We start from the raw sequence: 21,995 nt of genomic DNA on the forward strand, positions 1-21,995 counted from the left end.
GATTCCTTGAGCATACCTTTCTTGTTTTATTCTGATTCTGTTTGCTCCTTGAATCACCTCTATGCCAAGGTAGTACGTTAGTTTACCTAGATCTGACATCTTGAACTTCTTAGACATCTCCTCCTTGAATTGCCTAATCACCTTAAGCGAATTTCCTGTCACAAATATATCATCAACGTATATGGCTATGATCAAGACGTCTCCTCCTTCAGTCTTGCGGTATACTGATGGTTCCTTCGTGCACTTATCAAATCTCATCTCCTTGAGAACCTGATCGAGTTTCACATTCCATGCCCTGGGTACCTGGCGTAACCCATACAAAGCCTTGTTTAACACATACACTCGATCCTCTTCTCCTTTCTTTTCGAAACCTTCGGGTTGAGTTACATACACTAACTCCTTTAGATCTCCATTCAAGAAAGCAGTCTTAACGTCCATGTGATGTATCTCCCAACCGTTCGTTGCTGCGAGGGCTATTAAGAGCCGAATAGTTTCAATTCTTGCCACTGGTGCAAACACTTCATCGAAATCTATTCATTCTCTTTGTACATAGTCTTTTGCCTGATATCTTGCATATTTACATGTTTTAGCCTTCATATCTTGTACATTTTGATCATATAGATTAGGAATTAGGCATCTTTAGAGTCCATATTGCATGCATTGTCCTTATTAGGTGTTGAAGAGTACTATGGAGTGATTGGAAACAGGGATTCACAGGTAAGATAGCGACTGAAACCCTCTCCTCAGAACTTTGATATACGGTATGATGGTTTCTTTCTTGTTGCGCAACAATGCAGGGACGAGTTGGTGATCCACGCAGGGACATACGCTGGGGCACTTCTAGTGGATGGACTTGGAGATGGTGTAATGCTAGAAGCACCTGATCAAGACTTCGAGTTTCTTAGGAACACTTCTTTCAACTTGTTACAAGGCTGCAGGATGCGTAACACCAAGACGGTATATATAAGCACAAACGAATCTCTATTATTCTCAAACCCTTCCTTAGAATGAAAAAGTAGTCACAGTGAATTGTTTGTTGCAGGAATACGTATCGTGCCCGTCTTGTGGAAGAACTCTGTTCGACTTGCAAGAAATCAGCGCTGAGATCAGAGAAAAGACTTCGCATTTGCCTGGCGTTTCGGTTAGTAAAAAAAACAAAACCTTTGTTTCTTTTTGTGTTTCAAGAAAATGTTTTTCTTTCTGGTTGTTGGATTGTGTAAACGAATGGAGTTTTGGAAAATGGTGCAGATTGCAATAATGGGTTGCATTGTGAATGGACCTGGAGAAATGGCTGATGCTGATTTCGGTTATGTAGGCGGTTCTCCCGGGAAAATCGACCTTTACGTTGGAAAGGTGACACCTTTACTACTCTCGAGTTTCCTGATCTTTTGAAGTGAGTGTGTTTATATATTCAAGTTTTAAATTTTGTGGACAGACGGTGGTGAAGCGTGGGATTGCCATGTCGGAGGCAACTGATGCTCTGATCGGTCTGATCAAAGAACATGATCGTTGGGTCGACCCGCCGTGGCTGATGAGTAGATTCAGTGTTAGTGCCAATGGCAAAGATGGATAAATGGATTATTATTTTCTGAAAACTTGAGAGATAGAGAAGAAGATAATATATGTATGTATGTATGTATATATACATATACCTATTTGTTGTCTATTGCATCATTTTCAACAATGGCAAAATCTCTCAACTGATGGTAGTTCTGAGGTTTAAATAATACAGCACAAGCAAGTTAGCAGAAGTTGCTATCTTTGCAGAAGAAATGATATTTTTCTTTTGGCCTAGATGAATTAAGAACAAAAACAAAACTTTTAAGAAAATATAAATAAATTATATAAATGTTCACTAATAATAGCCATTTTCTTACAATTAAAAAAAAGACTATCATGACATGATGATACAAGTGTCTATTAGTCTATGTGGTAAAGAAAGAAAAAAAAAATTATAAGAAACACTATATCGCTTCTTTTATTCATCGCTTTATTGATCATGAAGAGTGAAAGAATTAAAAAGGATCGGATTAATCAAAAAGGCAGCAGCAAACGGGACCAGAGGGTCTAGCCAAGAGGCAGTGGCCGCCCATGGCTGGAGGGTCGGTGCTACGATGGCAATGAACGTCGCAGTCGCTGTCCTGTTTGCACGTTCCTCTCAAGCGGCACGGTCCGTCCAGTATATCCTTCTCTGTTTTTTTTTTCAGTTGAATTCAAGGAAATTGTATTAGGTTTGTGACCATGACACATATAATACATGGTGTAGCAACAAAAATGAACATCTTTGAAGGTAAACCTAATAAAGATTAATGGGAACGGTTAGACACCTTGAGATTGGGCAGAAATAACGAGAGAGAAGATCACGAGAAGGGCAACAAGTTGAAATCTTGATGACGCCATTTTTTTTTGCAGTTTGTTTTCTTTTGTAGTAAGTGCAAGATATTCAACTCGAATTCTTGTGTTTGGAAAATTATGATCGACTTTTGTGGTTTTATATCCTGTTGTTAGTTTTAAAGATAGTAAATTTTCACTTTTTTCTTTTTTGCTATTTTCAAAAATAGTCAAGATAATTTATGGTTAATGTCGCAGTAAACAAAAATTAATCTCCTCAAAATAGAACTAGCTTTCGTTTTCTTACATCTAAATTTAGTGAGAATGAGAACGAATGGATGGTAGAAAGAGTAACTTTAATTTACTCAAGTCAAATTCTTTTAGCTTTCATTTTCCTGGAAAATTATACAAAATATGAATATTTTAATCGTAAGATATATTTGAGGGCAGAGCTTGCTGGCCCTTGCTAGTAGCAAATGAAGCAACTGCTTCCGGCCACCAATTTATTAACTATATAACCGGCCACCAAATTCCTAAAATTGTTGATGGCCTAGTGTTTGGTTGTGCATTCTTGCTTTGTGGGAGGCTGGGTTCGAATATCCATCGTGTACATAATTTTTTTTTTTAATTTTTTCACTTAATCCCTAAAATCACATTTGACAGTATCTGATTACACGTTACACGCTAATCACTATTGTATTCTCTTCTAATAATTTGTTAATGTTTATATATAATGTACAAGTTCTATACTCTACAATATACTATTAAACGCAATTAAATCATCTTCAATAAAGTAAAGACCAAACGTAATTTTGTTGACACTTGATGTTTTGTAAACAATACCAATGTCAAGTGTTTGTGTGGCCTTTGGTTCAGTTTGATCGCATTCAAGTCTTGAAGACCTGCAAAAGGATTCCATCACATTGGCGCTTCTGCCTGTTTATCTGACCCTGAGGAGAAAGATCACTTCTGTGGAGGGTCCTTTTGCACTTATTATTCTCCATCGTAATTCTCTTTCTCTGCTTATTTATTTCTTGCTTAGAAATAGAATTGTGCTTCCTCTGAAACTTCATGAAATGCCTTTAAAGTTTACATGTTCTGATTTGTCTCCTTTTTATGGTGTTTCTTAGTGCTCAGGCAAGTAACGAGAACTTACCACACAATATTATCAAGCAGCTCGCTAAGGAACCGAACTACCGAAGAGTCTTGACGAATTACCTTCATGTGGCATCTAGGCTGTGGTAAGTGAATAGGATTTCTCTCAAATTACGGCATAAAATGATACTCTCTCAGTTTTATATTAAGTGTTACTTAGACACATTTCATGCAGATTAAAAGATAATAAAATATACTAATATATTCTTTTATATTACATAATTATTAAAATGAAAATGGTTTAACTAAATATCTATTGATTATTTAAAAGACTAAAAAAAATTAATAAGAAAATTTGCATTGAAAATGTAAAATGACACTTATTTTGAAACAAAATAAAAAAACTAAAATGACATTTTTTAATGAAACAAAAGAAATATAAAGTAAGATGACATACTACCTTGATTGAATACAGTTGGGAATCCATCTTATGTACATGAATAGAGTTGAAATCTGAGAGAATGGACTTTATCTAACTTTATTAGTCTTGGAAATCACAAAACAATGCATGAATGAGAAAGAAAGTTCTTGCAATAAGCATTTATAGCCTGTAAGAGAGATAAGCTTTCCATACAATTTTTTTTTTAGTCAGTTTACTTGGACATCAAATAAATCACTTGATTTTGATTCTATTTGGATTTCTAATTTTATAAAAATAGATTAGACATGTTAGCTAGAATCATGAGTTGATTTTTGAATGTCTTCTATGTCTAAAACTTCATAAATCAACTTAAAATCACATCATTTCTTAATTTGTTAAAAGACATATGGAGTAGTATTTAGTAAAAGCCATAAACAAACGTAAATCTATAAACAAAAGAAACAGATGAATGATCTTTTTTTTTTCTTTTCTTTTATGTCTCTTCAATTTTTTTTCCAAGCTGTATTAACAGTTGAACAAGACGCCGTCTCTTCCTAACCATACGACAAAAAAACAAAAGAGACAGTTTCTCTCCGTGCCCTCAAACGTATCATATCTCCTTCTTTGTAAGTCCCAACACACTTGTAACAACACAGGAAATTCCAGCAAAAGAAAAAAAAACAAATCTCTTTCTTTTTGGCTTCTGCTTTGTTCTTTTTTGTGCTGTGTGTATATAACTATAGATTTGACTTCGTGATGTTTGAAGAAAAGAAGAAGTTCATGGACGATTTTGAGTTTTTACCTGATGATGATTTGAGAGGACGAACTACTTCGTCCACTGACATTCATCATCTCCCTGATTTGGGGCTTCGGAGTGATTCCTCCGACTTCTGCCTCCTTGACGTCGATTTCAAACCCATTAGCGAACCAACAGTCTCTCAGAAACCTTCTTGAGCTGAATACATTTGATCTTGGTTTGTGTCAGAATCTCAGTAAACTGGATAGGATTTCTCTCAAATTACAATGTAAAATGATATAAAGTAAGATGGTATTCTACCTTGATGGAGTTCAGTTGGGACTCCATATGCGAATGGACTTTTATCTTATGTACAGTTTTTCTATTTTGTTGATACACTCATTGTTATTTGATATGCAATGTACATTGTTATTTGATATGCAATGTACTCGCGGCTGTTTCATATGGCATTACTTCAGTGACAATGGTTTATCAACAAAGCTGGGAAAAATTAAATTAAATCACTCAGAAACTGTATGAAAAGAGAAAACATAGAAAATTAACGTCAAAGTCAACAAGACAATTAACAGAGATATCTTTCTATCAACAAAAATATTGTATGATATACAATCCGGACGTAGGGCAAATAACTTACTCCATTTTTAAATAGTTGATGCTTCAGAGAATATTTATGTTTCAGATTAGATGACGATTTAAATTCTTAAAGTAAAATTTAATAACAATTTATGTTATATAATCAATGATATTAGAAATGGTACTCCAATCCAAGTTTTTCTTCGCAATCTAGTCCTCAAATAAAAAAGGGTTTTCTGCAAAAAAACCCTCAATGTGGTTTTTTTTTGCAAATTAATCCGCGAACTCAAAAACCCACGGGTCAACCTTCCAAGTGCCAGTCAAACCACAATATAACCCTCGGCCATATTTATGTGTAATTGACTGTGTATAATTTTAACATTTTTTCAATACTAGGTCGTTTTGGCGCTAATTTTTTAATGAAAAAAATTTGTTGAACTCGTGGTTTGAAATTTGAACCTTAAATACCATGTGCATGCTATATAACCATCTCGGCCAACAAATATATTTGTTTACTTAACAAACACAATTATGTTGGCTGAGATGGTTATATAGCATGCACATGGTATTTAAGGTTCAAATTTCAAACCACGAGTTCAACAATTTTTTTCATTAAAAAATTATAGCGCCAAAACGACCTAGTATTGAAAAAATGTTAAAATTATACACAGTCAAATACACATAAATACGGCCGAGGGTTATATTGCGGTTTGACTGGCACTTGGAGGGTTGACCCGTGGGTTTTTGAGTTTGCGGATTAATTTGCAAAAAAAAAACCACATTGCGGGTTTTTTTGCAGAAAACCCAATAAAAAATGACTCAATTTTTTTTTGTATTGAATGATAAATATACTCGTACACCGTATGATTAACTAATCATATACTTTGAGTTTAAAGTTACAGATGATGCTTTAGGGTTGGGTTTAAATTTTTTTAAAATAGAAAATAAATATTGAAAATTTAAAAATAAAATTTTAAAAATAGTTTCAAAAAGTATTTTCGAATTTTAAAAAGGAAATTTGAGAAAAAAAATTGGAAAAAAAAAGAATTCGAAATTCTTTTATAAAAATGTTTGAATTTGAAAATATATAACCCGAAATTATAAAAAAGATTATTTTTGTATTTTATTTAATAGATTATTTATATTTATATATATATCAATGGATAGAAAGGTCTTTTGTCTATTTAGGAAAACTTATTTTGATTATTTTTTCTTTTAATTTTTTTTTGTGACAAAAACTTAACATGATTGTTTTAGAGATTTTCCTCTTTTATGTAGTCTATTTAGTATTGGTCAAATTTTGAGTAGATGTAATGATTTTTTCTCCTTTGAAAAAGAGTAGATATAATGATGTTTTTTTTAGAAAACGTAAAAAATTAAATGTTTTTTTAATCTGTGTGCATATTTGTAAAACAACATTTATCAAAAACACAGTAGGAATGATATATAGTAAAATTCATAAACAAAATTAAATATATAAACAAAAGAAACGGATGAATGATCTTTTCCTTTTAAAAATATATATTTAGTTTTCTTTTATCACTCTTCAACTTTTTTCTTCCAAACGCAGTAACAGTTGTAGAAGAAGACGCCGTCTCTCTCTTACACCATACGAAAAAACAAAAGAGACAGACTTCTCTCCGTAGTCCGTACCCTCAAAACACATTTTAGCACAGAAAATTCCAGCAAAAGAAAAAAAAAAAATCTCTTTCTTTTTGGCTTCTGCTTTAATTTGTTCTTTTTGCTATCTTCTTACATATAACTAAAGATTTGATGTTTGAGGAAAAGAATTGTTCATGGACGATTTCGAGTTCTTACCTGATGAGTTGAGAGGACGAACTTCGTACAGTACTGACGTTCAGGGAGCTCCTCCGACTTGTGCCTCTGCCAGATTTCGCTTTTCTGGTGATTCTGCACCCTCCTCCTCCTTGACGTCGATTTCAAACCCATTCGTGAACCAACCGTCTCGCAAAAACATGAACACAACAGCTGGTTTGTGTCAGAATCTCAGTAAAATGGGTATCTCCGACGATGAAGAAAGGAGTAGTTTCACCGGATCCCATCCTCCTTTTCTGGAAAATCTTCATGGATGTTTCAGATTGACACTTGGTGGTTCTTCTCATCGTCAAAGTCTAACGCAGAGCTCTCACGGTGACAACAGTCGCATGCTTGGATTGCTTGCTCGGGAAGACTACTTCCCTAACAACCACATACGAGGCTTTACAGAGAACACGTCACGTCGAAACAGAGATTACTACCACCTCTTCGAGGAGCAGGAACAAAACCCACGACGACACATTTCTCTTTCAGCAGTGAGAGGAGTTTCTTCTAAATGCATGAAGGAAGCTTTGTCTCCAGATCTTGTGTCCGTGCTTGGAATCTACGGATCTGTCTACCTAACTGCAAAAGATCAGATGGGTTGTCGGTTTTTACAGAAACTGATGGAAGAAAGAAGCTCCCTTGATGTTATGGTTATATTCAGAGGATTGATAAATCATGTCATCGAACTTGGAATGGATCAGTTTGGGAATTTTCTCATACAAAAGCTTATCCTAATCTCCAACGAAGAACAGAGAACAAAAATCCTCATCAACCTGACCTCCACACCTGGCTTGCTTATCGAAATCTCCCTCCACAACTATGCGTAAGCTTTACTACTTTCTAAATATTAATTAATTAATTAATGCTTACACGGTAATAATATTTTAACAGGAATATAGTACACATAAGTATTAAAGCATTTACTATTTGAGAATATTCTATTTTTCAGAAGTTATTATTCATATAAACTGTGAAGCTGTGTGTTGCATCTTTATGGATTTTTCTTGATTTTCGTGAAAGATAAAATCCTATGATGTTTATAGAAAGGGAAAAAAAAAAGTTGAGATCTTTTGTCAGCACTTCTTGGTAGAAAAAGATGAATTGTTTTTACTGATTTGAGACAAATCAGAGACCTTTTGACAAAACATTTCAAGTTCATGGACTTTGACTTGATGATTCATGTTTTTTGGAAATCTTCGGTTAAGATAAAAGCTGAAACCTTCTTTTTTTTTTGTTAATGAGCAGGACAAGAGTTGTGCAGAAGCTGATTGAGACAGTGAGAACAAAGACAGAAATCAATCTGGTTAAGTTAGCTCTTAAACCGGGTTTGCTCTCTCTCGTTAGAGATTTAAATGGAAATCATGTTATTCAAAGTTGCTTAAAATTCCTTTCCCCTGAAGATAACAAGGTTTTAAACATAATCTCTTCCTCCTCCTCGCCTTCTTTAAATTTGATGAGTGAGTATTAAAATAATAATAATTTTATTTTATTTTGGTGCAGTTCATTTTGGAGGGTGCTACCAGGTTCTGTGCCACAATTGCAACTCATAAACATGGATGTTGTGTGCTGCAACACTGCGTTAAATACTCAGTTGGTGCGGAACGTGAGAATCTCATTGCTGAAATAGCCAGAAACTCTCTCCACCTTGCACAAGACCCTTTCGGGTAACGTTTATAATAATTATGAAAATACACTCATACTAATCGGTTTAATTGCATGGGTAATGGTCACATCTTTAACTTTATACCTTCCTTTTGTGTGTGAATTTGATCGCAGGAACTATGTGGTGCAATACATAATAGAGCAGAACTTAGGGGGAGTAAATGTAATGTTTGAGTTAAAAGGGAATTATGTGAGGTTGGCTACACAGAAGTTTAGTAGTCATGTGGTGGAGAAATGTCTTATACATTATCCAGTGAGTAGATCCCAGATCGTCCGCGAGCTCGTCTCTGTTCCAAACTTCGAGCGTCTTCTTCAGGACCCCTTTGCTAATTATGTTATCCAGTCCGCTCTATCTAAAGCTAAGGTTACTTACTCTCAGTCCTGTGATCATATTTTTATAAGTACATTCAGAAAAACAGAGTAACATAAACTGGTTTTTGGACTGCGTAGGGCTATGTTCGGGCGAGCTTGGTGGATAAAGTACGTACATTTGGAAACCTTAAGATGAATCCATATTGCAAGAGGATATTCTCCAAGAGCCGCCACTTGAGGAAATGATCATAACAGATTTAACCCCTAATGCAAAAAAAAAAGTATTGTTGTTTTGCTGAAGATGTAGGACATGACACTATGATCCATACAAGACAGAAGATCCCCTTTGTTGTCTCTTGTCTTTTTTGGATGTTGTTTATCTTCTAGTATTGAAATTGATCTAACGAGTCATGTTTTTATGTGGTTAACATTTTCCTCCCTGAGTTAAATTGTGTTTTTGAAATAGAATGAGATGGAGATTTTATGATTAGGTTTTGGTTCGGTATCTTCGGTTTTCAATTTTATCGGGTTATCGCAGAAATGAAATCAAAGACAAATTATCTATAATTTGGTTTTGTTCGGTTTGATGTAGTTTGGTATCTTTTTAGTGTAACATGTAGTTAACTAAAACATATAAACGAGATTTTACTGAGTTCATGCTTCAAACTTAAAGCCTTAATCTTGCAAGGGTTTTTAATTCAAAAAATGCAATATATTACTAACTTTATAGTAAACATTACAAACTACCATCCAAAACTTGTTGATCAAGTACACAACTCGTCTCTCCTCAGTCCTCACCAACCTCTGAATCTTGTCTCCCTGCGTTTCCTTTTATGCCAAAACCGAGCTCTAAAACGCAGGGCAACAAAGTTCTTCTTTAGGCAAAGCACGTGACGTATGCGTGCGGCGTGCCATTTGAATTGTGTTAACTGGGCTAATCCATGGGCCATGGCCTTATTTGAGTAACCATATCCTTTGAATCCTCAAGATAAACTAAATAGTCTCCTTTGTCTTTCATTTTAATTTTCAAAGAAATTTTTGATTTTCCAACAATTTTTTTTTTCCTTTTCCAATAGATTATTATTATATTTAAAATTTTTGAAAACAGAAATATTGAAATGCAAATCTCAATAATAGTAGCAAAGAAGTTTTTGTATAAATCACAAAATAATATTTATTAAACTTGAACATATTAAATTATCAATAATGAAAAGTATATTTTTAAATTTTCCAAAATTTATTTATTTAACGTATAATTTATTTTAAAATAAAAATATTCATTTATGAAAAGTAAATAAAAAATATTTTTAAAACTACAAACTTTTCACTACTTCGTGAATGTTTATCCTTCCTAAATACATACTACTTGAATATCTGTTTTATTACATACGAAAACAAAACATTTTAGCTGTCATATTTTAGGATGAATCAGTTACCATTTTTTCAACATCAAATCACTACTCAAATTTAAAGTGATATGAGTAATAAGACCATAACAAAGCAATCAATAAAACAAATCTCAAAGAAAAAATATAAAAATCTTTGCTAAAGAATCTGCTACTGAATTACTTAACAACTTTATAGCTTATAAACATTCAAGTAATATAAAATTATTTTTAATTGAAACATGATATCTACCTATAGAAAAGATCATGAAAGATGCGATCAAAATAGTACTCGAATCTATATACGACCCCGAGTTTCCAGATACATCACATTTTCGCTCGGGTCAAGGCTGCCACTCGGTTCTAAGAAGGATCAAAGATATTAGCATATCTAACCAAATTTGAGATGTTATATAAATGAACACAAAAAATTCCGTCTTACATTTTTAGAAAAGTCCTCCAAAAATGTAGGTATGTTTTCTAAATATGAAAATTTGTGTAAATAAGTACAAAGATTCACATTTATACATTAAAATATATTTTAAATGTGTAGAATACTAGAATGGTTAAAGTACTATTTATTTATACATTGCAGGCTGGCTCAGGGATACGTGAATAGTGTTTTATATGAAAGTGTTTATTAACTACTCATATCATGTACAAGAAAATTGTTTTGGTCTACTAGTTAAGAACTGCTATCTCTTGGCTCCGAAGACAGCAGGTAATAATTAATACCGTTGTAGTAGTTCGTGGATACAAGACAATAATCACTAATCAACTAAGTAACTATAGTGAAACTTGGAGAAACAAAATAGAAAAAAACTCAAATTTCAAAATGATTATAAGAACAAACAAACAAAAAAAAATCAAAAAAAAAAACAAATATAAACCAAAACATTTTTAAAATAATAACCAGAGAACCATGAGTGAGTTTCTAACTCTTCAGAAAAACTCAGTGGCTACGTATTCATATCAAGATCGACGAATATTATCTCGCCGTTTCTTCAACATGTATCCTCCAACGCAGACAATACTCGCTGCTGCAATCACTCCAAAGGCAATTCCAGCTTTCTTTCCACCTCCAGAGGATTTTTCACCTTCCATTCCACTTACATTGTTGTACCGGTCCGGACCTAAATGGCGCCTAAAGCATACTAAAAAATGTTGCCCTTTAAATAAAATTATTTAATATTTAAATTTATAATTAAAATAAAAATATTATTGAAAACTAATTTGTTACCAAAGAACAAAAAAATATCAATACATTATTCATGAAACCAGAGAGAGTTTTATCTTTGTTTATATTTCAATTTTTCTTTTCAAAAATAATAGAACTTACAAAAAAAAAGAGGAAAAAAAACCTAGAACCAAAGAAAATAAATTTTAAAAGGCGAAGTTTTCTTGTGTAACTCAAGGAAAATATAGATACACTTCAGGATGGTGGAGAAAAGGTATCAATGATAGAAAGGTAGTAATAGAACAAAAGGAAATAATTAGGTTTGGATTAACTTATTTGTTTTATCTATATATATAAAGTTGGTTTTTTCCCTTCTTATGACATGTGGAAGGGGGGTTTGTTGACATGTGTCTTCATGTTTTTTTTTTGTATTTTAAATCCTTCTTCTTTTAAATTATTACAATTTACTCCATAAATTTCTAATTGTGTACTATCTAATCCTTCTCGCACTTATTGGTCCGAAATAAATAAAATAATATAAATATATTTTAAATTTTAAATTTATTAATAACTAAAAATACATAAACTTTCACCATTTTATTATTTTTTTACTATTTTTTCTTATTTTATTTACAAATTATATATTTATTAATAATCAAACTAAGAATAAGAAATTAGAGCACCAACACAAATAACCAAGAAAACTAGCCAGATGGAGAATAATAATCGAAAGACCAAAGCCACCAAGAAGCATGAAGATATATGCTTAAAGCACCGGAATCACAACCAGTAGCTAAAAGGTAAGAAACATCTCATAAACTAAACACGAACATACAACACGACCATGCAAGTGAAAAAACACAAAGCTCTGGATAGAAAAGACCAAAGCTCCAAGAGAATAACTCCGCACACCTATACCAAAGGAAACATGGAAAGAAAAGAAACAACTTGAGGAATGGAGAATGGAAGACAACCACCAAAAAATCAAAAACTAAACTTGAGACCAAAAATTACCTTCCAAGCCCACATGGCATACCCGAACGAAAACACTATCTAAACCTCGAGTGGCAAACATGGTGAAAGGGAGAGCTACCAGAGATGCGATGAAAGCTGCAAAGAGATGCGAGAATAGTGAGGGAAAGAGAGACGAAACGAAATCAGCAAACTATGGAGCCGCACACGAGCTATGAAAGAGAGCATAGAAGTCAGAACACCAAAAACTAGATCTTGAAAACCAAGACGAGCAAAGACTATTGACGGTAAGCCAACGACGAGGAATAAAACATCAAAGACGACTAAACTCTGACCCAACCAAGGAGATGCAATTCCTAACATCAGCTGACATCTAAAGAAAAAGATAAGCAATCAATATTGACTGAAACAGCCAACAATACCGTGAGAATCAACCGAACAACTGAAAACTCAGAAATCTGATCTACAACAAATACCATATAATCTTACAGGTGAAGAATCCAAAGAAAAACAAGAGAAAGAAGTGAGTCTTTTTCCGGTGATGGTGAGAAGCACCGCACACCAGAAAGGTACCGAACTACATAGACGGTGACGGCTCAAGTCAAAATATGGGAAGATGACAAAAAATATCTTAAAAGTTTTAATTTTCAAAAATATGAAAAAAAAATATAATACAATTTTGACATTGAAACCGTTAATCTTAGAATTAATCAACAAATGCGTAGATGCAAAGTTATTGAAATTCAATATTCTTTTACGGTAGAGGTTCCCTTCACTATTGACAAGTACTGTACACACAATAACACATTATTCAAAAAAAACAAACGCAAAATATATTAACATATCACCTACTACTACATAACACATTAAAAACACCAAATAATGCTCTTAACAAATAAAAACGACAACATAATTACATTATCCAAAAAATCATGTTCTTAGCAATAAACAATATTCCGCGCGCAGCGCGGACACCCCCTAGTATTACATAAAAGTAAGTTAAAGTTGTTAGTTGAGCACGTGTTTGGCTAAGATCGGATGTTTAATATTTTTAATGATTATCATATTAAAAACGAAAAATAAAAAAAGAAGAAGAAGGTGAGGGTCGAAGACTGGATTCTCTAGGTATTAATGCATGGGAACACACCACTAAACCAAAGCATCATATCTTATGGTTGGCGCCCCAAAATATATATAACCCCTGGCGCCTAAAACCCTTGCTTTAGGGACTTTAGCCCAGGGCCGGCCCTGGATTGACATCACCGGCTTCAGGCGAAGGGGACGGAGACGGAGAAATGTAATATACTCAACCGGAGACGGAGCTGGCGAAACATTTTCAATTGATACGATTCTGACCGCTAACATGAGTACTATTATGAAACTGACCTTTAACATCCCAATGATTAATCAACCTCTCTCATAAACAAGGAGAGGAAGTAGGTAATAAATATATAGGGTGTGCATAACGAATTGTCACGTGTGAGGTGCATAGGAACCAGAGGGAAACAACAGATGAAGGAGTGTTCATCTGAGTGACACTTGAGATATTGCTTTCGGCACCTAACGGTCAACGCTTATGATATTTGGAAATGTAACTAATATTGGATTGTCTGCTAATGGAGCAATAAGAATTCAATAGGGAGAAGTACATGAAAACGAAGGATTGTATAACTAGAGTCCATGCAGAAACGTAAGGCAAGTAAGCACTTTAGACCATCTTTAACGCGGTATACTAACGCGTTTCTTAAGGAGTGGACCCCGCGCTTTTGATAAAAACGGGTTTCATAAGTCGCGAGATAAGAAACGATTTTGGTCCGTTTCTTACACTATTTTGCGGGCCCCACGACACGTGGCGTCCCGCGATTATTTCTGTTTTTAAATTTTTTTTTTCAATCAGATAAAACAAAAATAAAAATAAAAAATTTTAGAAACCCAAAACCAGTTTCACCCGATAATCATGCTATTTTATATCATGTTGATGCGTACACAACTCCACGAAAGAAGAGATGTAATTGTTAGTGATAAATAAAAACAGAGAATAGACTGAATGATATCATCTCTAAGACTAACTAATCTATTTATAGATTTTTTTCCCCCAAAATCCATACACAACCCAAAAGAAATTTATGAATAAAACCATCTTCAATCCAACTTCATTTTTTTCTAAACAGAGGAAGATGAATTGGCTCTTATCTATAATAGAAGAAAAATATAAAGAAATGTTTTTTTTTCTTTTTTGAACAACTAAGAAATGTTTTTCTTTTACTCTAAAAGTAAAGAAAACAAATAATATCCTTCGATGTTATTTTCTATATGTTAGAGCATACATAGAGTTTTTTATTTTAAAAGAAAACATTAAAAAGAATTAAGATTGGATTGGAGACGCTCTGTTGTTTTTGAACAACTATTGGAGATGTAAATAGTGAATAGTCAATATCATGTCTAGGTTTCTCCTGAATTGGGCCAAAACAATTCTCAATTCTAATTGGGCTGGGCCTTTTATACTTAATGAGCCTAACCTGTTGCATCCCCAATGTGGTATTATTATTGTGTGTATTGTAGTTACTCTTCCCTCGCTTCTCCTCTTCACCCGGCGATCGGAAAGTGTCCGGAACAATGAGCAGTACGGCGGGGAAGCTCGTGACGTCCAGATCGGAGCTTAACATCGAAGATTACCTGCCTTCCGGTTCCTCCATCCAAGAACCTCGCGGCAAGCTCCGCCTGTAAATCATTCTCCTCCGCATGTCAGAATCTCTTCGAATTTAAAATGTGATTGGCTCGGCTGATTTGAATTCGTAACAATGCCTTTGGATTTGATTCTCAGGCTTGATCTGATCGACATCTCGCCAACTCTGACTGAAGCTGCTGGTGCCATCGTTGATGTTAGATTTGTTTTCTTTATTTACACTCAAAACATTTATTAGCAAAAGGATTGAGAACTTATGATATATAACTGTTTGTTGAAGGACTCATTCACAAGATGTTTCAAGTCGAATCCACCAGAGCCTTGGAACTGGAACATTTACTTGTTTCCACTGTGGTGCTTTGGGGTTGTTGTTAGATACTGCATTCTCTTTCCCTTGAGGTTTGTATGGAGTGTTGGGTTCTTGTTTATAGCTCAAAAGTTTAGATTTTTTTCAGTCTTGTGTTTGGACTGAGCTGTTCATTGTTTTTCAAACCTGCAGGTGCTTGACTTTAACTTTTGGGTGGTTTATTTTCCTTTCAACATTCATCCCCGTACATTCGCTGCTGAAAGGTCAAGACAAATTGAGGAAAAATATAGAGGTGGAGTTGGAATCTCTGTTTCTCCTTTGTCTTCATTCCATCTAGAATTCGAGAAAATTTCTTGTATATCTTGTGCTTTACTCATATATAACTTTCTTCGGGAGATCTTGATGTTGAGCTCGTTACTGTCTTTTACTGTATTACCAGAGGGTCTTGGTGGAAATGATTTGCAGCTTTTTTGTCGGTTCATGGACAGGGGTTGTCAAATATCATGGGCCACGGCCTAGCATCCGTCCTAAGCAGGTCATGCTTCCTTTTGAAAACTGTTTAGTCTTCAACTTTGTATCTCCTTGATACTTGCTTAATATATGATTGGGGTTAAACAGGTCTATGTTGCCAACCATACCTCAATGATTGATTTCATCGTCTTGGAGCAGATGACCGCATTTGCTGTTATAATGCAGAAGCATCCTGGTTGGGTTGGTAAGTCTTCTGGGGTTTTAGAACTCGCAGAAGTGTGCTTATGACCTTTGTGATTGGTCTGTCGTTACTAGGCTTGTGACTGATTTAGTGACGAATGATTGGTTTGTCTTTCGTGCTTTATTGTTAATATCTAATAAGGACTTTTGTTGCTTTGAATATGAAGGGCTTCTGCAAAGCACAATATTAGAGAGTGTAGGATGTATATGGTTCAATCGTTCCGAGGCAAAGGATCGTGAAATTGTAGCGAGAAAGTATGCATTATTCTTATCTCCTTTGTATTATCATTAAGTAATCTACTTATATTGATCATGGGGACTTGAAACACATAATTCAGGTTAAGAGACCATGTCCAAGGAGCTGACAATAATCCTCTTCTCATATTTCCCGAAGGGACATGTGTGAATAATAATTATACAGTGATGTTTAAAAAGGTATTTTGGACCCAATTTTTTTTAATTTGGTTTGCACTCTTACTCTGTATTATAGTTTCCAATTCGCTTCATGGCAATGTTCAGGGTGCTTTTGAATTGGGCTGCACTGTTTGTCCAATCGCAATCAAATACAACAAGATTTTTGTTGACGCCTTCTGGAACAGCAGAAAGTAAGGGTATTTTCTTGAAGACTTTCATATCAGGGTGGAAGGATAATTTTTGGATTTGTAGTGTATTTTTGAAAAAGATACAGAAGCATCTCTAGCAAATTATACGAGTATTGTTTCACTTTTATTTTGCATAGATACGATTAAAGAAAGTTTTGTTCTGGTGCAAACGCAGCAGAATATTTAGGGCTATTTCGTTCTCTTGTTAACAAAAGGTGTTGCATTGTCTTTGCAGACAATCATTCACTATGCACTTGCTGCAACTCATGACTTCATGGGCTGTTGTGTGTGAAGTGTGGTACTTGGAACCTCAAACTATAAGGCCTGGTGAAACAGCAATTGAGTTTGCAGAGAGGTAGAACATTCTTCTCTTGTGCCTTTATTATGACGGCATATACTAAGAAGTTCGTACTAGAAATACAAAAACTTAGCATAGCATTCTTTTTCTACTATTTTGCCTAACATTTGTGAGATCCACTTTGTCTACTTGTCACAGGGTCAGAGACATGATATCTCTGCGCGCGGGCCTCAAAAAGGTCCCTTGGGATGGATACTTGAAGTATTCAAGACCAAGCTCCAAGCACAGTGAACGCAAGTATGTTCAACGTGTTTTTCTTTTTAGAAAATCTACTGCTTTGATTATCCTGTTGAAAGAATTTACATTACCATGGTTGTCTATTAGCTGATTAGTTCAGAGTCATTACGTATCTGATTTATTTGTGGTGGCTTTACGACAGTTTCTTACACACACTTTAAGGGATCAATTGTTCTGCACCATGAATCATCTTTCCTAGTACTTGCAGTTAACACTCCTACTTGTTATGTATTGATGCTTATTTGTGTTTCTTTTGGATTCACAGGCAAGAGAGTTTCGCGGAGTCCCTCCTTGCTAGATTGGAAGAGAAGTGAATGTAATGATAAAGCACCCTCCATTAGATAAGACAAACTCGTGGCTCATTTGCTTTAGTTTCTCTATGTTTTTTTTTTAATCTTTCAGTAGACAACTGACCTTTTGCATCTTGTTCGTATACTAGACCGCAATTGGTCGCATTTACGAGCTCTTCTGAGTTTGGAAAGGCTAAGAGAACTGTAACATGCTCTGCACCTTTTTTTTTTTGAGCTAACAAGAAATTCGGTTAGCAATGAACAGTTAGAAACTTTAAGATCACACGGAAAGATTTTATATATCTTATTGTGTCACTTATTTCATTGTGTTACAGTTCTACAATATGGCCAAACCATATCAAAAGAGTTTAAACTGTCTTTCTCAATACTAAAATAACTCAAAAGTCACCATCATTCTCTAGTCCAAAACTCGTGAAAAAACAATTCTGATCAGACAATATAACTTAAGGAAGGAGAACTCATATCCTTTGCTCAGGTTCAGATTACAACTCGTCCTTCAAATCACTTTCGGTACTCTTTGTGGTGCTTTCAGGATTTCCTTTGGTCTCAGTAGTTTCTACTTTTGGTGTGGACTCGGCAGTTTTAGGAGATTCAGTTGATGCAGCAGGTTTCTCCAGTTTGAACGGGATGGTTGCGTGTTTCCTCAAAAACTTGTAGAATGCAACCACAGTGCGGTCTGTATCTACCGTTATCTGCTCCACACACAACGAAACAAAAAAGTTCTGTTTTTAGAGGGAGTTTACGAAGAAGACAAAACCTATGCAGGCAGCAGAGAGCATAACTTACCGGTTCTGCGGTCTTGTTTCCTGCAGGGAAGAAGAGAATTGTAGGAAAGCCTTCTGCCTGCAAAGAAAATCAACTCTTGAGGCTCTACACATAGAAGATTTTGAACAAAGAAGGTTTTGATACATTTCATTAAATAATTGTACCTTTGCCTTGGGATGTTCATTGGTTGTTCCATCCATCTTGGCTATGACAAGAGAGTCAATTTCTCGTAAATGTTTAGCAAGCTTGTTATACATTGGCTCAAGGGCTTGGCAATGGCCACACCATGGTGCGTAGACCTGAGTTTCGTGTTAAATTAGAAGAAGAAAAAAAAAAAGAACATGAGAAAAACATGAAATCCATATAGGTTTATCTAACGGACTATGGTACTGCAATAGTACCTCGAGAAGAACATCCTTAGACTCGTCCAGGACAATGTCATCAAAGTTATCTCCCACCACGATTTTCACATCTCCATCATTCTGTATGCACCAAAAAGTTAAGTCCAGCGTCAACGATGGGATTGAATGATAAGATGAAGACAGGCTTTACCTTCTCAGGAATAGGGTCTGACTTATAGAATGGCTTTAGCTTGTCGCTCAAGAACTCTTCCGCGAATGTCTGCAAGGGATTTAACATTTTAAACAAACAATCTAGCCAGTGAAGTCTTATATTACAAGTGAAAGAACTTTGAAGAGATACCTTAATTTTATCAGACTTGATTTCACCATCGAAGAAGTGTTTCTTAGGATCTTCATTTCCTGTGTAGGCAATAAGCTACACGTATACCAACAACAGAGATGCATTTTAGCCAAAACGATCTAGGACTTAAGATAGATAGAACAAAAGAAAGGACTTACTTTAGGACCATTTCCGGACACACCAAAGTATTCAGCAACAGGCTTCCCATAATCCTCATTATCCAGATCCACAGATACAAAGATGAGCTGTTCCAACAAACAAAGACTTCTTAGAAGTAACCTTACCAAGATATATAGCCAATTTCATGTGCTTGTGATGATGCTAAAACAAAGCATATCAATAAGAACCAGAGTTAAACCTGGAAAGACCTATGTTCGTACCTTTCCTTTAAAAGATTTTGCTGCTTCTTCAAACTCTGGAAGAACCTTCTCAGATCCATTTTGGGTTACAAACAACAACAACTGCAAAGAGAACATATACTTTCATGTTAGTAACCCATCTTTCAGAACTGAAGAGTCTCACTAGAAAAAATCATTTGACATACCTGCTTCTTGATTGCACTCTCGAAAATCTCCGGTGCACTCTCTCTGGTGAAAACAGAGACCAAAGGAAGCTTGTTGGCAGACACAAAGCTAGCTAGATCAGACTTAACAAACTCCCCATCTGCAGATTCATAATAACCCAAACACCCAATAAGCAGAGCCAAATAAACAATACCACTACAATCAAAGGCCATAACATAGATTTAAAGAACCAACCAAAATGGCTAATCTTCTCCGCTTCTCTCTTAACTAGAACAAGAGCAGGACGTTTAGCCTCCGGATCAACATGGAACAACTTGGCAACATCAGGGTTCACTGTCTGATAGAAGTTCACATCGTCTTCAGCTTTGGAAGCAGCAGCAAGTTGATCATGCTCAACACCCACCAAAGAGTTCAAGTAACCCAAGACGACTTTGTTCCCAGAAGTCAACACTTTCTCAGCGTCATCTAACGTCGTCAAGTTATACACACTAGGACCTATCTTCTTCTTCACCCACGTCACAATTGTGTCTCTACATCACAAAGCAGCAAACCTTTAATTAGATCCAAGAAACGCATCGATACAAAAAGACACTAAAGATAGAGCTCACACTAAAGATTTGAACTATCAATAAAAATCACAATAGAGATTTGAACTATCAATAGAAATCACACTAAAGATTTGAACTTTCCATACAATTCACACTAAAGATTTGAACTTTCAGTAGAACTCACACTAAAGGTTTGAGCTTTCAATACAATCCACACTAATGATTTGGACTTTCAAGACTTTCAATACAATTCACACTAAATGTTTGAAATTTTAATACAAATCCCACTAAAGATTTGAACTTTCACTAGAACTCACACTGAAGATTTGAACTTCCAGTAGAACTCACACTAAGGATTTGAACTTTCAATACAATTCACACTAAAGGTTTAACTTTCAATACAAATTACACTAAAGGTTTGAACTTTCAATACAATCCACACTAAAGATTTGAACTTTAGTTTCAAAATCGAGATTAGACTTACTTGGTCCTGCCTCCAGTGTAAGGCTTGTGCTCTCCATCTACAAAGAAGAGAATAGTCGGGAAGCCCTGAACACTATACTGATGAGCCAGCTCGTTCTCCTCCGTGGCATCGATCTTAGCCAAAACGACGCCGTCTCCTTTCAGCTCAGTCGCGGCCGCTGCGTACTCAGGAGCAAGAGACTGGCAATGACCGCACCAGGGAGCGTAGAACTCGACCATAACGTACTGGTTGTTCTCGATCACGTCTGTGAAGTTACGCTCTTTGACGACCACGACGTCTTTCTCGTCCACGTCCGGAGCCGGGAACGGATCTGAGTCTGGATTGCCTAGATCGGAGAGATCTTCTCCTTCTTCTTCGTCGTCGCCTTCGTACATCTCGGGATCTTCTTCTTCTCCTTCGTTGAACTCGTCGAGTTCAGAGTCGGTGGATGTGAGTGGCTTGGTGGGATCGGATTCTTCTTTGGGGTCTTCGAGGAAGCTGAGATCCTCATCGTCGACGTCGGAGGAGGCGAAAGAGGGAGAAACGGCGGAGAAAATGAGAAGAGCGGTGAGAGAGAGGAGGAGGAAAACGCGGAACGCCATTTTAGTGCGACTGTCTGAAACTGTGATCGGACTCGAGAAATTGAGATCCAATCCAACTAGTACACTATACTTAGCTGACTCATACGACGACGTCGTTTGTTGGATTTGACTAATATTACGGAAATTTATTATTTCATTTTGCTTAAATTGCGACCTAATTAAATGGGCTCACCAAATTATAGTAACTAAATCCAAACAATTATTTTATAACACCAATTAAATTAAATTAAGGTTCATACATTTAACCAGTGTTTTGAAATCCGCCCCGGATCCGCGGTTGAACCGGTAAACCCGGCAACCCAAAAAAAAATTCGGTTTGGGTTTTGTGAAAAATCCAATATTTAGAAACCCGCCAAAACCCACAAAAACCCAGTAGAATCCGGAACCCGATACCGGTTGAACCACTGGTTGAACCAATAAATAACTTTTACTTCTTTTTTAATTTTTAATTATGTTTTTAGATTATGTTTTATATTCTAAATTTTCAATTAAAAAGTTATATACTGACAAAAAAAGTTAGGTTTTTCTTTTCAGTTTTATATTTGTGATTTTTAGATTTTAATGAAGATTTCACTATGCCACTTGAAGAAAATAAAGTGAACGATAGTAGAGAGAACCAAAACTAGTTGATGTGATTTGGTGTTAGTTTATTTCCGTTTTTGATAATTTATTA

General features: G+C 35.3%; 4 protein-coding genes across 5 annotated transcripts; 3 read left to right on the forward strand and 1 right to left on the reverse strand.

Annotated features, from left to right (window-relative positions):
* The first annotated feature begins 441 nt into the window (after positions 1–441).
* On the forward strand, positions 442–1,573 carry LOC106315108 (4-hydroxy-3-methylbut-2-en-1-yl diphosphate synthase (ferredoxin), chloroplastic-like). The gene is made up of 6 exons (XM_013752879.1): positions 442–460; positions 708–717; positions 798–957; positions 1,043–1,141; positions 1,249–1,353; positions 1,436–1,573. Exons 1-6 carry the CDS (start codon positions 442–444, stop codon positions 1,571–1,573), a joined length of 531 nt encoding a protein of 176 aa, XP_013608333.1.
* Positions 1,574–4,603: 3,030 nt separating this feature from the next.
* LOC106317419 (pumilio homolog 11) lies at positions 4,604–9,225 on the forward strand. The gene is made up of 7 exons (XM_013755242.1): positions 4,604–4,641; position 5,408; positions 6,989–7,821; positions 8,244–8,406; positions 8,499–8,662; positions 8,775–9,024; positions 9,111–9,225. Exons 1-7 carry the CDS (start codon positions 4,604–4,606, stop codon positions 9,216–9,218), a joined length of 1,557 nt encoding a protein of 518 aa, XP_013610696.1. The 3' UTR covers positions 9,219–9,225.
* A 5,850-nt stretch (positions 9,226–15,075) lies between these two features.
* Positions 15,076–17,975, forward strand: LOC106318459 (glycerol-3-phosphate acyltransferase 3). Of its 2 annotated transcripts, none has more exons than XM_013756450.1 (12): positions 15,076–15,229; positions 15,331–15,388; positions 15,473–15,591; positions 15,692–15,791; positions 15,939–16,034; positions 16,118–16,214; positions 16,378–16,465; positions 16,549–16,645; positions 16,730–16,815; positions 17,048–17,167; positions 17,309–17,407; positions 17,673–17,975. In XM_013756450.1, exons 1-12 carry the CDS (start codon positions 15,123–15,125, stop codon positions 17,719–17,721), a joined length of 1,116 nt encoding a protein of 371 aa, XP_013611904.1. In that variant the 5' UTR covers positions 15,076–15,122; the 3' UTR covers positions 17,722–17,975. The 2 variants fall into 2 exon arrangements, with proteins under 2 accessions (XP_013611904.1, XP_013611905.1); XM_013756451.1 differs by having other exon boundaries at positions 15,136–15,250.
* Positions 17,971–21,371, reverse strand: LOC106318458 (protein disulfide isomerase-like 1-4). Its single transcript, XM_013756449.1, has 11 exons — positions 20,742–21,371; positions 19,944–20,239; positions 19,730–19,848; positions 19,566–19,646; positions 19,344–19,430; positions 19,186–19,260; positions 19,036–19,104; positions 18,885–18,965; positions 18,648–18,782; positions 18,505–18,561; positions 17,971–18,410 (listed from the first exon to the last, which is right to left on the reverse strand). Exons 1-11 carry the CDS (start codon positions 21,320–21,322, stop codon positions 18,201–18,203), a joined length of 1,791 nt encoding a protein of 596 aa, XP_013611903.1. The 5' UTR covers positions 21,323–21,371; the 3' UTR covers positions 17,971–18,200.
* Between the last annotated feature and the right edge of the window lie 624 nt (positions 21,372–21,995).

Source organism: Brassica oleracea, chromosome C9 (assembly GCF_000695525.1).
Source record: "Brassica oleracea var. oleracea cultivar TO1000 chromosome C9, BOL, whole genome shotgun sequence".
NCBI lineage: Eukaryota > Viridiplantae > Streptophyta > Magnoliopsida > Brassicales > Brassicaceae > Brassica > Brassica oleracea.

Coding starts and splice junctions, on each gene's coding strand:
- LOC106315108 (XM_013752879.1), top strand. Junction 1,142..1,248: donor CGCATTTGCCTGGCGTTTCG/GTTAGTAAAAAA, acceptor AAAATGGTGCAG/ATTGCAATAATGGGTTGCAT. Junction 1,354..1,435: donor TCGACCTTTACGTTGGAAAG/GTGACACCTTTA, acceptor TTTTGTGGACAG/ACGGTGGTGAAGCGTGGGAT.
- LOC106317419 (XM_013755242.1), top strand. CDS start 4,604: ATGTTTGAAGAAAAGAAGAAGTTCATGGACGATTTTGA. Junction 8,663..8,774: donor CTTGCACAAGACCCTTTCGG/GTAACGTTTATA, acceptor ATTTGATCGCAG/GAACTATGTGGTGCAATACA. Junction 9,025..9,110: donor CCGCTCTATCTAAAGCTAAG/GTTACTTACTCT, acceptor TGGACTGCGTAG/GGCTATGTTCGGGCGAGCTT.
- LOC106318459 (XM_013756450.1), top strand. CDS start 15,123: ATGAGCAGTACGGCGGGGAAGCTCGTGACGTCCAGATCGGAGCTTAAC. Junction 15,230..15,330: donor CCTCGCGGCAAGCTCCGCCT/GTAAATCATTCT, acceptor TTTGATTCTCAG/GCTTGATCTGATCGACATCT. Junction 16,646..16,729: donor ATACAGTGATGTTTAAAAAG/GTATTTTGGACC, acceptor GGCAATGTTCAG/GGTGCTTTTGAATTGGGCTG.
- LOC106318458 (XM_013756449.1), bottom strand. CDS start 21,322: ATGGCGTTCCGCGTTTTCCTCCTCCTCTCTCTCACCGCTCTTCTCATT. Junction 19,431..19,565: donor CAAAATCTTTTAAAGGAAAG/GTACGAACATAG, acceptor TTGTTGGAACAG/CTCATCTTTGTATCTGTGGA. Junction 19,105..19,185: donor TCAAGTCTGATAAAATTAAG/GTATCTCTTCAA, acceptor AATCCCTTGCAG/ACATTCGCGGAAGAGTTCTT.